The 14,621-nt window shown below is 40.9% G+C and overlaps 1 protein-coding gene across 1 annotated transcript in view; it reads right to left on the bottom strand.

Annotated features, from left to right (window-relative positions):
* The window catches only part of DNAH8 (dynein axonemal heavy chain 8), a gene marked incomplete at its 3' end in the record, with an annotated part of 330,699 nt that overhangs the window by 50,860 nt on the left and 265,218 nt on the right, over nucleotides 1–14,621 (bottom strand). Inside the window, exons 83-85 of the mRNA XM_082847518.1 lie at nucleotides 10,396–10,469; nucleotides 7,706–7,858; nucleotides 7,183–7,338 (exon numbers count right to left, since the gene is read on the bottom strand). Coding sequence (XP_082703644.1) covers nucleotides 7,183–7,338; nucleotides 7,706–7,858; nucleotides 10,396–10,469 — 383 coding nt within the window. The remainder of the gene's footprint in view (nucleotides 1–7,182; nucleotides 7,339–7,705; nucleotides 7,859–10,395; nucleotides 10,470–14,621) is intronic.

The following is a 14,621-nucleotide window of genomic DNA, read 5'->3' as shown; positions in this document are numbered from 1 at the left end:
TGTTCAATGGAGTCATCATTTTAATGATGTCAAAGCTATTTCCAGTTTTATGTTAGAATCTACCTCAGTCCAATGATCCCCCGCCTCCCACAGTCCAGCGCAGATTCACTTCAGTCCCATCTTCAAAACAAAGCTCTCTGTGGAGCATCACACCTATTTATTTAATAACTGGAGTTAGCATAAGATGAAAAATGCAATCTATACTAGACAATATAAGGGAAACTTGAATAGGTAAAAATAATTAACAGAAATGGTCAGATCCACTGGGAAACACTACAGAGGTACGTGTAAAAGATCTTCTTAAAAATCTGTATCATGTTACTGTAATTATTTTGAAGAGATTTGCACTAAGAACTTTATAATCACACCTCCCCAAAGGGAGAACTGTTATAAACAGTATTAAATTTGAAGGGAGTGTTTGTCAAGGCTTAAACCTAAAAAATATGTCAGAGGGGCTTCCCTGGTGGCGCAGTGGTTGGGAGTCCACCTGCCGATGCAGGGGACATGGTTCGTGCCCCGGTCTGGGAAGATCCCACATGCCGCGGAGCGGCTGGGCCCGTGAGCCATGGCCGCTGAGCCTGCGCGGCCGGAGCCTGTGCTCCACAACGGGAGAGGCCACAGTGGTGAGAGGCCCACGTACCGCAGAAAAAAAAAAAAAAAAAAATATATATATATATATATGTCAAAGAAGTAAACACTTTTCTGAATGAGGAACTGTTAACAGTGGTACTCTCTGAGCCCCATAGATATGGCCATTTTTATTAAATATTAAACAAATATTTTAAGAGCCATGGTAAAATTTCCGAGTTTGCAACTGCCATTGCAGGCCCTTAGAACTCCTAATCAAAGATTCTTGCAGTAAACCTCACAAAGCTGTGTATAAGCCATAAGAAAAGTCCCAAATGTGGGCTTCAATGTGGGTGAGGCAAGGTGAGGGGGAGAAATATCCAAACTATGAAAAGGTCATAAAAATGACTAAAGGCTCCTCCCTTAAGGGCAGTGGCTCTTCGGGAATTATTCTCCACTCTCACTGCCTATTAGAATCACTTGGGAAGTTTTTAAAAGGTCTGAGCTCTTCACCCCGATGCCTCCTCCAGGGGATTCTGGGGCCCAGGCAATGGCTGAGGACCACTGCTTAAGATGCTCATGGGTCCCATGTGCTGTACTACAAGGGGCAGTATATTGACTATCAATAGGAACAAAACAGGAAACATTATTGTGACCTGCAGGAGGTGTTGGGAGGAGACTACGGATGGAATTGTTGAAGAAGAATTGTTGAATTTCAGAAGACCAAGACTTTGAAGGAAGGTATATTTAAAATTAAAATCCTGAAGGGTGAGTGTGGGCTTGCTCTGAAGGCCAGAACAGTGCTACACTGGACTTTCTGGCAAAATGTAGAGAGAATATTGAGGCCAGAGGGAAGTTTCCCCCTAGAGTCATCTTCAAGAGGATGCGGGAGGCCTTCTCTGGTGGTGCAGTGGTTGAGAATCCACCTGCCAATGCAGGGGACATGGGTTTGAGCCCTGGTCTGGGAGGATCCCGCATGCCACAGAGCAACTGGGCCCATGAGCCACAATTACTGAGCCTGCGCTCTAGAGACCGTGAGCCACAACTACTGAGCCCATGTGCCACAGCTGCTGAAACCCACGCGCCTAGAGCCCATGCTCAGCAACAATAGAAGCTGCTGCAGTGAGAGGCCCGCACACTGCGGCGAAGAGTGGGCCCCACTTGCTGCAACTAGAGAGGGCCCGCACGCAGCAGCGAAGACCCAACACAGCCATAAATAAATAAATAAAAGAGGATGCGGGAAACGTTCTCAGGAAGTAGTGTCCAAATAAGCGGAGGCATGCCCCATGGTGCTGGGGATGAAAGGTTCCCACGGGGAGGGCAGGAGGGCTGGCTGGCCGAGGCAGAGACATCGGCCGACTGCAGCAAGAGCGGCCGCTGCTGCAGTAACCTCCTGGTCAACGTGGAGGTCGAGCTCCTGGAGGAGAGGGGAGGGAAGCCAGGAGGAGTAGGAAGCAAGCAGAGCTTAGTGCAGAAGTGGCTGGTGCAACTATGCAGGTTGCCATGGCAGCGCACCCCCTTCTACTAGGTAATCCTGCTCCCATCCCAAGACACCCTCCACCACTCTTCTGCCCAAGATTGTCCTTGACCAGCCAAATCTACTTCCCCTTCTTATAGGAGAGGAGGGATGCTCATTTTGTCCTCTGCAACAAGAGTAGGGTCCGCATAACACACGATGCTCTTGAGCTGGAGTGAGTTGATGGCATGATGCCAAACTTTGATTCAGTAAGAGAAACACATTGGAGGGCAGGCAGGGGTTGGCTATTTTACCACTCGCTCCTGCATTCTCATGTGTTATGGATTCCAGCATGAACCCCTTGTAACCCAGCAGGAACCTCTGAGGCCTTCCCAGGATAGAACCCCCCACCCATGTCCTCCGCCTGCCTATTGTCTGTAGAAAACCTTCAGTCAAAGAATAAATTTAATCAGAGAGGTGAGAAAATACAAAAAGAAAAGAAAAAACAAGACCAAATAATAATACTTTAGTCATTAAACAAAGTCAAGGACCTTTATTTCTTCCTCAAGGACTACAGATAATATTCTGAGCCATGTCCTTTGAGCTGTCTTATAGATACTGAAACCCCCACCAGGTGGAAGAAGTTAACTGTATGCTGCCCACAAGCACAGAGACCCCAGACCAGCTGGAACCAAACAATTGATGATGCTGACTCCCAATTACCTACCTGGCCACCAACCAATCAGAAGAATGTGCATGAGCTGACCATGCCCTGTTCCTTGAACGCTATAAGACTCCTCACTACCCCCTCCAGGGTGGTACACACAGTTTTGAGGGCATTAGCCTGCTCTGGTCCCCTCTGCCTGACAAAGCAATAGAGCTATTCTTTTTTACTTCACCCAAAACTCTATCTCCGCATTTCTACTCAGCAAGGGTGAACAGGGGCCGAGTTTCGGCAACACTCTCCCCAGCCCAGAAGCTTCATATTATGTGACATAAACCAATTCCCTCTTCTTTTTTTCAGTCTCTGCATGGACAAAAGTATATACATCGTGTTTGTATAAAGCAAGGGATATCCAGGTAAATTTGGAGGAATCAATTCATCCATTAACGAATCAGGAAAAGACTTGTATGCAGAAAACTATAAGACACTGATGAAAGAAATTAGATGATACAAACAGATGGAGAGATATACCATGTTCCTGGATTGGAAGAATCAACATTGTGAAAATGACTCTACTACCCAAAGCAATCTACAGATTCAGTGCAATCCCTATCAAACAACCAATGGCATTTTTCACAGAACTAAAACAAAGAATTTCACAATTTGAATGGAAACACAAAAGACCCCGAATAGCCAAAGCAATCTTGAGAAAGAAAAACAGAGCTGGAGGAATCAGGCTCCCTGACTTCAGACTATACTACAAAGCTACAGTAATCAAGACAGTATGGTACCGGCACAAAAATAGAAATATAGATCAATGGAACAGGATAAAAAACCCAGGGATAAACCCACCTTATCTTTGATATATGAGGCAAGAATAAACAATGGAGAAAAGACAGCCTCTTCAATAACTGGTGCTGGGAAAACTGGACAGCTACATGCAAAAGAATTAAATTAGAACACTTCCTAACACCATACACAAAAATAAACTCAAAATGGATTAAAGACCTAAATGTAAGGTCAGACACTATAAAACTCTTAGAGGAAAACATAGGCAGAACACTCTATGACATAAGTCACAGCAAGATCCTTTTTGACTCATCTCCTAGAAAAATGGAAATAAAACCAAAAATAAACAAATGGGACCTAATGAAACTTACAAGCTTTTACACAGCAAAGGAAACCATAAACAAGAAGAAAAGACAGCCCTCAGAATGGGAGAAAATATTTGCAAATGAAGCAACTGACAAAGGATTAATCTCTAAAATATACAAGCAGCTCAGGCAGCTCAATATCAAAAAAACAAACAACCCAATCCAGAAATGGGCAGAAGACCTAAACAGACATTTCTCCCAAGAAGATATACAGATTGCCAACAAACACATGAAAGGATGGTCAACATCACTAATCATTAGAGAAATGCAAATCAAAACTACAATGAGATATCACCTTACACCGGTCAGAATGGCCATCATCAAAAAATCTACAAACAATAAATGCTGGAGAGGGTGTGGAGAAAAGGGAACACTCTTGCACTTCTGGTGGGAATGTAAATTGATACAGCCACTATGGAGAACAGTATGGAGGTTCCTTAAAAAAACTAAAAATAGAACTACCATACGACCCGGCAATCCCACTACTGGGCATATACCCTGAGAAAATCATAATTCAAAAACAGACATGTACCACAATGTTCATTGCAGCACTATTTACAATAGCCAGGACGTGGAAGCAACCTAAGTGTCCAACAACATATGACTGCATAAAGAAGAGGTGGCACATATATACAATGGAATATTAGTCAGCCATATAAAGAAACGAAATTGAGTTATTTATAGTGAGGTGGATGGACCTAGAGACTGTCATACAGAGTGAAGTAAGTCAGAAAGAGAAAAATAAATACTGTATGCTAACACATATATATGGACTCTAAAAAAAAAAAAGGAAAGTTCTGAAGAACCTATGGGCAGGACAGGAATAAAGACGCAGACATAGAGAATGGACTTGAGGACACTGGGAGGGGGAAGGGTAAGCTGGGATGAAGTGAGAGAGTGGCATGGACATATATACACTCCAAATGTAAAACAGATAGCTAGTGGGAAGCAGCTGCATAGCACAGGGAGATCAGCTCGGTGCTTTGTGTCCACCTAGAGGGGTGGGACAGGGAGGGTAGGAGGGAGATGCAAGAGGGAGGGGATATGGCGATATATGTATACGTATAGCTGATTCACTTTGTTATAAAGCAGAAGCTAACACACCATTGTAAAGCAATTATACTCCAATGAAGATGTTAAAAAAAGAAAATCTGGTACTTGACTATTATATCCAACACTAGAAAAATATAAGCCACAATCTGTCTATTCAGAACAGTCCTTCCTGTAACAGTTGTGTGTTAAACTCTAATGTGCACACGAATCACTTGGGCATCTTATTACAACGCAGAATCTGATTCAGTGGGTCTGGGTGGGGCCTGAAATTCAACTCTTACAAGTCCCCAGGTGATGCAGATGATGCTGACCCAGGACCACAAGCTCCTAAAGAATTCCAGATTTTTCTGTCAAGCTGGCTTTATCCTAACCAAGAAAAGAATATGTTTAGGCAATATCACAGTAAACATTTCTGAAATTGATAAAACTAGAACCGAGGGAAAAATGCTTGAATTATCTGCACTCCTTGTATAGTCATAGAACTGGACAACAGAATGTTAGAAATGGGAAAAATCTTGAAAGATCACCTCCTTCTGCCTCTAAACACACAGATGGGGAAACAGAAGCCTCGAGAGGGACATAAGTTGACCAACCTTACGTAGCTAATTGATGTCACAACAGGTCTAAAATCCAGGCTTCCTGACTCTCCGTGAAGTGCTCTTTCTAACACACTATGATTGGATTTTAAGAGATCTTCGCAACCTTTTTTTTCATAGACATGCCACTGTTAGCTTCACGGCCTTAGCAGTGGAGATTTTTTTCTGTTTTAACCCAAATACAAGCCACTTTAAGTGCAAGCACACTTCGGCCCCATGACTGGCCCATGGTCCTGTTCTTCTTTTTAACCCTTGGATAATGGCCACTAAAAACACAGGTTGCCATGTTGACCATATGGAAAATACCCCTCAGTCATCTGTCTGTGATAAGCACAGTGGAAGAGTTGAATCATCACTACTAGGAAAACAATCATAAAATTTATTATTTGTGAATTGGGCTTTAAATAACAGAGTTTAAAGCAATATTTGTATTAGAGTGTGATAAGGCCTAGCAAACCCAACAATTCCCAGATAAGAATATATGAAATCAGCTTCAGTGACTTGAAAGCTATACTTTACAATCAATCCAAAGGCCACAATGGAACTTAGCAAAAATAACCACCCGCTAAGCGTTTAACCTGATTTTAAGTCTCTCAGAGTTGGGGGACAGATAAACACCAGCTGTCCCCTCTAAACAGCCCTCTCTGTTGGGCAGCATGAAACCTGGTAAAGTGGTGGGGCCAAGGAACCTACGGGTAAACACGCCCAGTGTTTTCTGGGGTGGGCACCAAATTCCCCTCCACCTTTGGGCAGGGTGGGTAGAGATGAGGCCAAGCTCTGCCGGCTGCTGTGCACAGCTGAACCATGACTCCTGGTTTAAACCAGTTGATTCATTTTGTCCTCACTCCAACCTCAGGGAAAGAAGAAATGTAGGAAAGAGTTAAAGGAGTCCCTTTATCTCTCTGTGAAATCAAGGAGTGAATCAAGTACATTAAAATTATACAGCTTTCAAATACAGAACAAAATACAAAATTCAAATATAGAACAAAGCAATAACAAAACGAAAATAATCCCATAGAGATGTTGCTGGGCAGCCATAAAATTATTAAATGACTATATAAGTACACAGTAAAAGCAAAGAGCAAACAACGTGAAGAAGACAGGTGACCCCTGTGACTCCCCTTCCCAACACCACCACTTCTGTCACCGGTGGGAGGAGGGTTGAAACATACTTGTATCCAGGGCAGACAGCATGGGGCTTGACTCCTAGATCTACTGTTTAGAAAGGAACTTAACCTCTCTGAGTCTCAATTTCCTCACTTGTAAGATGGTGATAAATCCTACCTTGAAAGGTGGCTGTTAGTATTACATGAGGTGGTGTATATAACATTCCTGGCCAGCACAGGCACTTTCAAGACCAAGCTCCTATCACAGTAATCCGTTTGTTCATCCCACAAATATTTATTGAGCTCTGGCAATGCCCCAGCTGCTGCTGTCACAGGGGGAGACCCAGCAGTTACAAAAGAACAAAGTCATTGCCCTGGAGAATCTTATACTCTAGGGGCCCAAAGTGGGGGTGTGGGGGCAGGAGGACACATAAATACATAAACAAATATGCATGTCCTGTGCCAGGTGGGGAAAAGTGCCATGAAGGAAAAAGAAAGCAAGGTGAGGAGAGCAGACAGTGCAGCAGAGAGGCAAACATAACATCATTAGCATCCTCTAAATGTGCAAACTGCTCTCAGAAGTTACCTGCACCGTGGAGTGTAAAAATGCTACAGTGTAAAGCATTGGCTTCCACATGGGTAAATTACTGATATCCAGAAGGTCTTGATTAATTCCAGCAAATGTTCTTTTCAAACCTGCGCGAACGCCTTGGGGTGGCTCATTAGTGAATTTGAGAGAAGTCTGTCATGAAAAGCAAATAGTAGTTTTGTTTCTATAAATTACTGTGAAGAATAAAATAGAAATTACAACACATCAGCCAACAATATGCTTATGGTACATAAATGGGCACCGTGTAAGCTACTTGCATTGATCAGAGCTAAAACCCAATAAGTTAATACTGAGTCTTATAACTCTTCTGTGGGAATCTTTACCATATAATCTTGATAATTATAGTCAAGATTTTGACGATAATGGCATAAGATTTTGCAACGCAGCCTCTACTGGACCAGAAAGCCCTGTTATGTTTGCCATCTTTCCATAATCATATTTGTGCCATCTTTATTTGTATAACTCTCAAGGAAAGGATACTTATCTCACAGTAACAAACCTGAAGCAATGTAATGGGAAACCGATCGTGGGGCTCGGTAGTTAGCCACACTCGGAAAGTATCATTGCTGGCATCAGTGGTAGTTAATGTCTCTAGCAATTCTTCCATGAATTCTAGGCCAAGGTGACAATTCTGCAGTAATACCCAGCCACCCTGTATTCAAAAATGATTTCATATTAATTCCTTATAACTTTTTTTGCTACGACTTTAATAAAACAAAACATACAAACAAATTTTTTGAAACTTTTACTCAGGGCATAAGAATACTCTGTTTTGAGCACATATATTTTAATGAAATTGTTATATGTCAATACAATCTTCTTTTTTCTGTTAGTTGTAAAGCTGGTTACTTGGAATCAAGTGGGTTCAAAATGATTGTATCCTGCCACCCCTGGTTTAGAAGGGAACAAAAGTTAAAATTTGAAGTCAGACTTGTTTAAGTACAGTGTGTGCACCATCTAATGGTGGGAATGGGTATTTTGGAATTTGTAACTTAAATTGTCCTGCCTAGGGTAAATCAGAAGGGACTCACCCCGAAACCAAGTTGTCCACTGTCACAAAGAGAGATACACATTACCTCATGAAAGTTGGAGGTGTCGACGAAAATTCATTAACAATCAAGTTAGGAAGAAAAGAGAGAATTTTATTTGAGCCAAACTGAGGATTATAGCCTGGGAGACAGAAGCTCTGAGACCTGTCTTGCCTGTTACAAGTCAAAGGCAGAGTCATATACATTTTCGAGACAAAGGATCATACATCAAAATGACATGCTGACATTTCACATGAGGTTCACCAAAGATACACAGTCCAGGTACACATACAAAGCCAGCAACAAGTCACCATGGCTCCCTGCAGAGTTGGAAAAGCATGCTAATCTTTTAAGAAGTTACCTGGCTAGCGTCAGAAAAAAGGGGAAAAAAATTGATCTTTGCATTCGAGCAGGCATTCCCACCTTTGAGGAGGTCTGGTTAATGCGTTATGCAGATGCACATTGTACACTAAAAGGGGAGGGAGGAGGCCCAAATGAGCAGAGAGAGAGAATTTTATGCTTAAGTTTTCTTCTCCTGACTTAAAATACCAATTTTATTTCACCAGAGGCAATAAAATACATTTGGTGACATTTGTTACCATAATATTAAACCTTATTCTTTGCCATCACTCCTCCCAGATATTCCTGAAACCACAAAACTTTCTAAGCACTATCTAAATACTTGATAAAACCTTCTTTAACAATGTAATTCACATGACCGTCACAGTTCTATAAGAACACAGTTTATTAGCCAGACAATATCTTGATATACTTATATAATGAGATCAGATAAATACAGCTACAAATCATTGAGCTTAGTGTATATATGGTAAGCCCTGTATATACACCTTCTACTGCAAGAGAAAACAGAACTCAGACTGGCTTAAGCAGCAAAGGGGACTTGTTGGTCTAGACAACTGGGATGTCTAGACCAAGATGGACTTCATGGTTGGTTTGTGTCATCGTGGATCCAGTTACTCTCTGATTCCCTGCTCTGCATTCCACCGTGTCAGCTTTATCCTAAATCTTTCAAGTGGCAGTGTGGCTGTACCTATTCATGGGTTATTGTTGTTGTTTGTTTGATAATGCCATTATTATCAATATTTATCCTACCTTGAGACACAGAACATGGAAGTTATAAAAGCTAAGATTCCAAAGAAGGTTAATGTGAATGCTGTACCAAATTTAGAAGTTTCTCACTCGTGGAAACTGAAGAACTTATTTAAGACCCAAAGTCAAACTGTCAAATCACTCAATAGAGTGAATTATTTGATCTGAGTAAAAATAATTATATATAATTTCTTCAATGTATATAAATTAAATACAATATATTATTGAATTTAATTAAGTGGTAAAGATTAAGGCTTGGCGCACTTGAGAATTAATGACTAGCCTGAAACTTTGATGAACCAAGCAGAGTTTTAGCCCATTAACCCTCTCCAGTCATTAATTCCCAGGGAAAAGCTGCACCACAGTTGCTACAGACGTTATGAGATCAAAAGCTTAAAAATAAACCAAGATCTTATTTTAGTTTTATCAATGGCGCAATTTCTTATTGCTGCTGAGATTGCTATCTACCAACCACTTCTAGAAAATTAATGACCTGTGTATTTATTAGGTGTGATGAAAAATAGTTCTCAACATTCCATCCAGCTTGCAATTTTCAATAAAAACCATTATCAATATTTAAACATAACACCCTCAAATATTTCTTATTTGCCTGAAACTACCCATTAATGAAAAATGAAAGTCTCACTTTAACTGAAAATTGAAATTTGACTGTCTCAATCTGTCACTTCTTAAGCACTATCTATTAATATTGAACATGACATTCCAAGACTGCTAGAGCTGCATCCTTTAGGAACCAGAAAGTGTGGCTGCCAAATTATCAAAAAATATTTAGTGAAAATAAAATGGAGCATATGCTATAGAAAATGGAACAAGTATTTTGTGGGGATGTCAGGAGCAAACTAGCTGGAGGTTTAAAATTTGTAGGAAATCAAAGGTTGACTCTATATACATAAATAAAAATGAAAAATAATGATTGAACATCACAGGTAGAATGCTTTGCCCATCACTGTCTTGGTCCTAAGTAGACCAGATGGCCAGAGGAATAATATCAAGAATGTTGCATGAAGAGTAGTTGTCCATTGCTACATACCTGCTGCATTGACATCTGAATCAGCTTTCGAGCATGTACTTCTTGTCCTTGCCCCATTGAGATAGTTCTGCATTCTGCAACACAGAAGAATCACTATGATAAAACATAAATTTTATAACAGGATTGGGACAAAAAATTTATTTCTCTATGGTCATAGCCTCCCTCCTCCGTGGCTTCTAAGAAGATTTTGTTATTCAAACAAGTCTGGCTTTCAGTTGTGTTGATGAGAGAAATGAGTGGAGCAGAAACTGGAACAGGAAGGACAAGGAAAGAGAGACAAAAGGCACAAGGCAGGTCTTTTAGAGAGTTCTGGGGTCTTTGGAGATAACGAGGAGATAGATTGATGAGGGAGAGGCAGCTATAATGCTATCATAGGCATTAAGTGGGAAAGAGGATTTTTGAGTTTTGCTAAATTTTTTTTTTTTTTTTTTTTTTTTTTTTTTGCGGTACGCGGGCCTCTCACTGTTGTGGCCTCTCCCATTGCAGAGCACAGGCTCCGGACGCGCAGGCTCAGCAGCCCAGCCGCTCCACGGCATGCGGGATCCCCCCGGACCGGGGCACGAACCCATGTCCCCTGCATTGGCAGGCGGTCTCTCAACCACTGCGCCACCAGGGAAGCCCCGAGTTTTGCTAAATTTTTAAATTAAATTATATTGGAGTATAGTTGCTTTACAATGTTGTGTTTGTTTCTGCTGTACAGCAAAGTGAATCAGTTATACATATACATATACCCACTCTTTTTTAGATTTCCTTCCCATTTAGGTCACCACAGAGCACTGAGTAGAGTTCCCTGTTCTGTGTTTTGACTAGAATATTTTTTTGGTGTTTTATCAGATGCTTCAGTAAAGATTTAGTTGGCTTTTTATTCTTTTACAATGTCAAGTTTGCAGTATTTTGTCTGTCTGTCTGTTTGGGTTTTGTTTGCATATTTGTCCATTTTCCAAGATGGAACTTGTGGCAGCTCAGCCCCATGAGGGCTACATTCAGGGATAACTGCTCCTCAGGATTAAATCACCATCTTGTAACTGAGCATGAAGAAAAAGTGGAGGCCACTCCAAGATTAGAGGTGTGATTATAATTCAGCAGAATATACACTATATAGGCTTATTAGTGAATTTGATGTTCCAGGCAGAGAACCACACTTGTGCCTGTCACATGAATTCACTAAATTGCAGAAGTCTCTAAATCATGTTTGTGAAACTGGAATTGGAAATTAACTTTTAAGCAAGTCTTTGTGGACCCAGGTCTTCTTGAATTTTAGAGGCATGATCTCTAGATCTCTAGAGGCACAGGGAAAGGAGGTCAATGGAGACATTGTGAAGCAGTGTATGCTTTTGCCCTACTCTACTGAAGACGCCTGAATCCTCAGAAAAAAGGGCTGCTGTAGCTGGGCAAACAATGAGGCTGATTTGGAAACTTTAGAAGTTACAGAGGATGAGAGAAATTCACGGGGTGGAGTTAGAAGTATGTCAGGAACCAGAGAAGAAGTTGCCAGGGCACACCATTTAAAATATAGCACCATGGGGTTAATGGCCAGAGATTCTGTGAGGGTTCGCAGGGTGCAGCATTAGGATTTTTTGTGGACTCAGGGTCACAGGGTGAAACTCTGCAGTGGGTGCCTGAGAGAGGATGGCAGAGCACTGCTTGAAAAACTGGGAACTGCAATTGTCCAAAGGTCACTGAACAAAGCTGGATTTTCCCACCAAAGCCCTCATGAATGTCTCCTGCTCAAGGGGAACCAGGCACTGCTCCCAGGGCATCTGAGAAGAATCCACACACCCTATAATAGGAGAAGGAAGGAGAGGTGGAACTTGAAAGGGAGGAGCCTCCAAACTGTACAAAGAGATAGAGCCCCTCTTGTTTCAGAAGAACCCACAAATGTTAGGTAGGTCAATGGAGGAAAGTTTGATAGGGACAAAAATTATTAACATGTGAGCATGAGCCACAATCTATCTCCCCTGTCCTTCCAACTCTTCTGAAATACACCTTTTAAAAGGAAGAACTGGTTTTTGTTCAGGTGGCCTGAGTTTCTTATCTTGACCTGGGTCAAGAGGAGACTTAGAGGCATTCCTTCAAAACAAACCCAGAATCTGACCACATCTGGACATCTACACATTTAGTCCCCGGTCCATCACCTCTTGCCTGTATTCTTGCAGTAGCCTACTAACTGGTTACCTCTCCCACTCCTTTTCTCTACTAGTTATTCTTCCCACGGCAGACAGAGGAATTCTGTCGAGTCCTAAATCAGATTACGTCCATCCTCTGCTCAGAAACATCCAATGGCTTCCCATTTCATTCCGCACAAAATCCAGAATCCAATTCAAATTCTTACCTCTAAGACCCTACACAATTGGCTCCCACTGCTACCGCACTCTACACACACACACACACACACACACAAACACACACTTTTTAGGATCTCACCACCATTCATTCACTCTTCTCCAGCCACACTGGCCTCCTCCCTCCTCCCCAGGCACACTCCAGCCTCACCTCTGTTCTCTCTGTCTGAAATGTGTCTCCTCGAACACTCCACTGACTTAATTCCTTACATCTCAGGTCTTCCTCACCTTCTCAACAAGGCCTTCCCTGACCATCTGATCTAGTACAGCATACCTATCCCCGTCACTCTGCCCCTTACCCTACTTTTTCTTAGCATATTATATACTTTTTAGCATATTATATACTCACTTGTTAATTAATTACTGTCTGTTTTCCCCTGACACTAGAACATCAGCTCCACAAGGGACTTATATCACTGTGGCTTATCCAGCACCTAGACAGTGCGTAGCACTCAGTAGATACTCAATAAATATTTTCTTAAACTTTAAAAACAGATATAATTCACATATCATAAAACTTACCCCTTTAAAGTCTACAATTCAATGTTTTTTTAGTATATTCATAGAGTTGTGGAACCATTACTACTGTCCAATTTCAGATCATTTTCACCAGTCCAAAAAGAAACTCCACATCCATTAGCAGTCCCCATCACCCTCTCCCACTCTAGCAACCACTAATCTACTTTCTATCTCTATTCTAGACATTTCATATAAATGGAATTATACGTGACCTTTTGTGTCTGTCTTCTTTTACTTAGCATAATATTTTCAAGGTTCATCCATATTGTAGCATGCATCACAACTTCATTCCTTTTTATGGCTGAGTAGTAGTCCCTTACACAGATGTACTATATTTTGTTTATCCATTCATCAGCTGATGGACATTTGGGTTGTTTCCACTTTTTGGCGAGTATGAATAATGCTGCTATGAACATTCATGTATAAGCCTTTGTGTGGACATGTTGTCAATTCTCTTAGATATAGACTTAGGAGTAGAATTGTTGGGTCTTACTGCAATTCTATGCTTAACTTTTTGAGGGACTGTCAGGCTGTTTTCCAAAGCAGCTACACCACTTTACAGTTCCATCAGCAATGTATAAAAGTTCTAATTTTTCCGCATCCTTGTCAACACTTGCTATTGTCCATCTTTTTGATTATAGCCATCTTGAAATGAAGTGGTATCTCACTGTAGTTTTGATATCCATTTCCCTAATGATTAATGGTGTTGAGTAACTTTTCATGTGCTTATTGGCCATATGTATATCTTCTTTGGAGAAATGTCTATTCAAATCCATGGCTCATTTTTTAACTGGGTTATTTGACTCTTTATTTATGCATTGTAAGAAGTTCTTTTTACATTTTGTATACCAGATACTTATCAGATATATTATTTGCAAATACTTTCTCTCATATTGTATTAATAGGTTGTCTTTTTCACTTTCTTGATGGTATTCGTTGAAGTACAAAAGTTTTCAATTTTGTTTAAGTCCAATTTATCTATTTTCTCTTTTGTTTCCCATGTTTTAAGTGTCATATCTAGAAAATTACTGCCTAATCCAGTCACAAAGATTTATTCCTACATTTTCTTCTAAGAGTTTGATAGTTTTAGCTCTTACATTTATGTCTCTGATAATTTTGAGTTAATTTTTGTATATGGTGTGAAATAAAGGTCAAACTTTATTCTTTTGAAAGTATTGATAGATATTAGTTTTTCCAGCATGGTTTGTTGAAGAGGCTGTCCTTTCTCCATTGAATGGTCTGGCACCCTTGTTGAGAAACAACTGACCATAAATGAGGGTTATTTCTGGACCCCCAATTCTATTCCATTGATATATATGTCTATCCTTATGCCAGTACCATTCTGTCTGATTACTGTAGCTTTGT

Source organism: Leucopleurus acutus, assembly GCF_964270905.1.
Source record: "Leucopleurus acutus genome assembly, chromosome: 10".
Taxonomy (NCBI): domain Eukaryota; kingdom Metazoa; phylum Chordata; class Mammalia; order Artiodactyla; family Delphinidae; genus Leucopleurus; species Leucopleurus acutus.
Note: the sequence above shows the minus strand (reverse complement) of the source record. Positions and strands in the feature narration are given on the sequence as shown.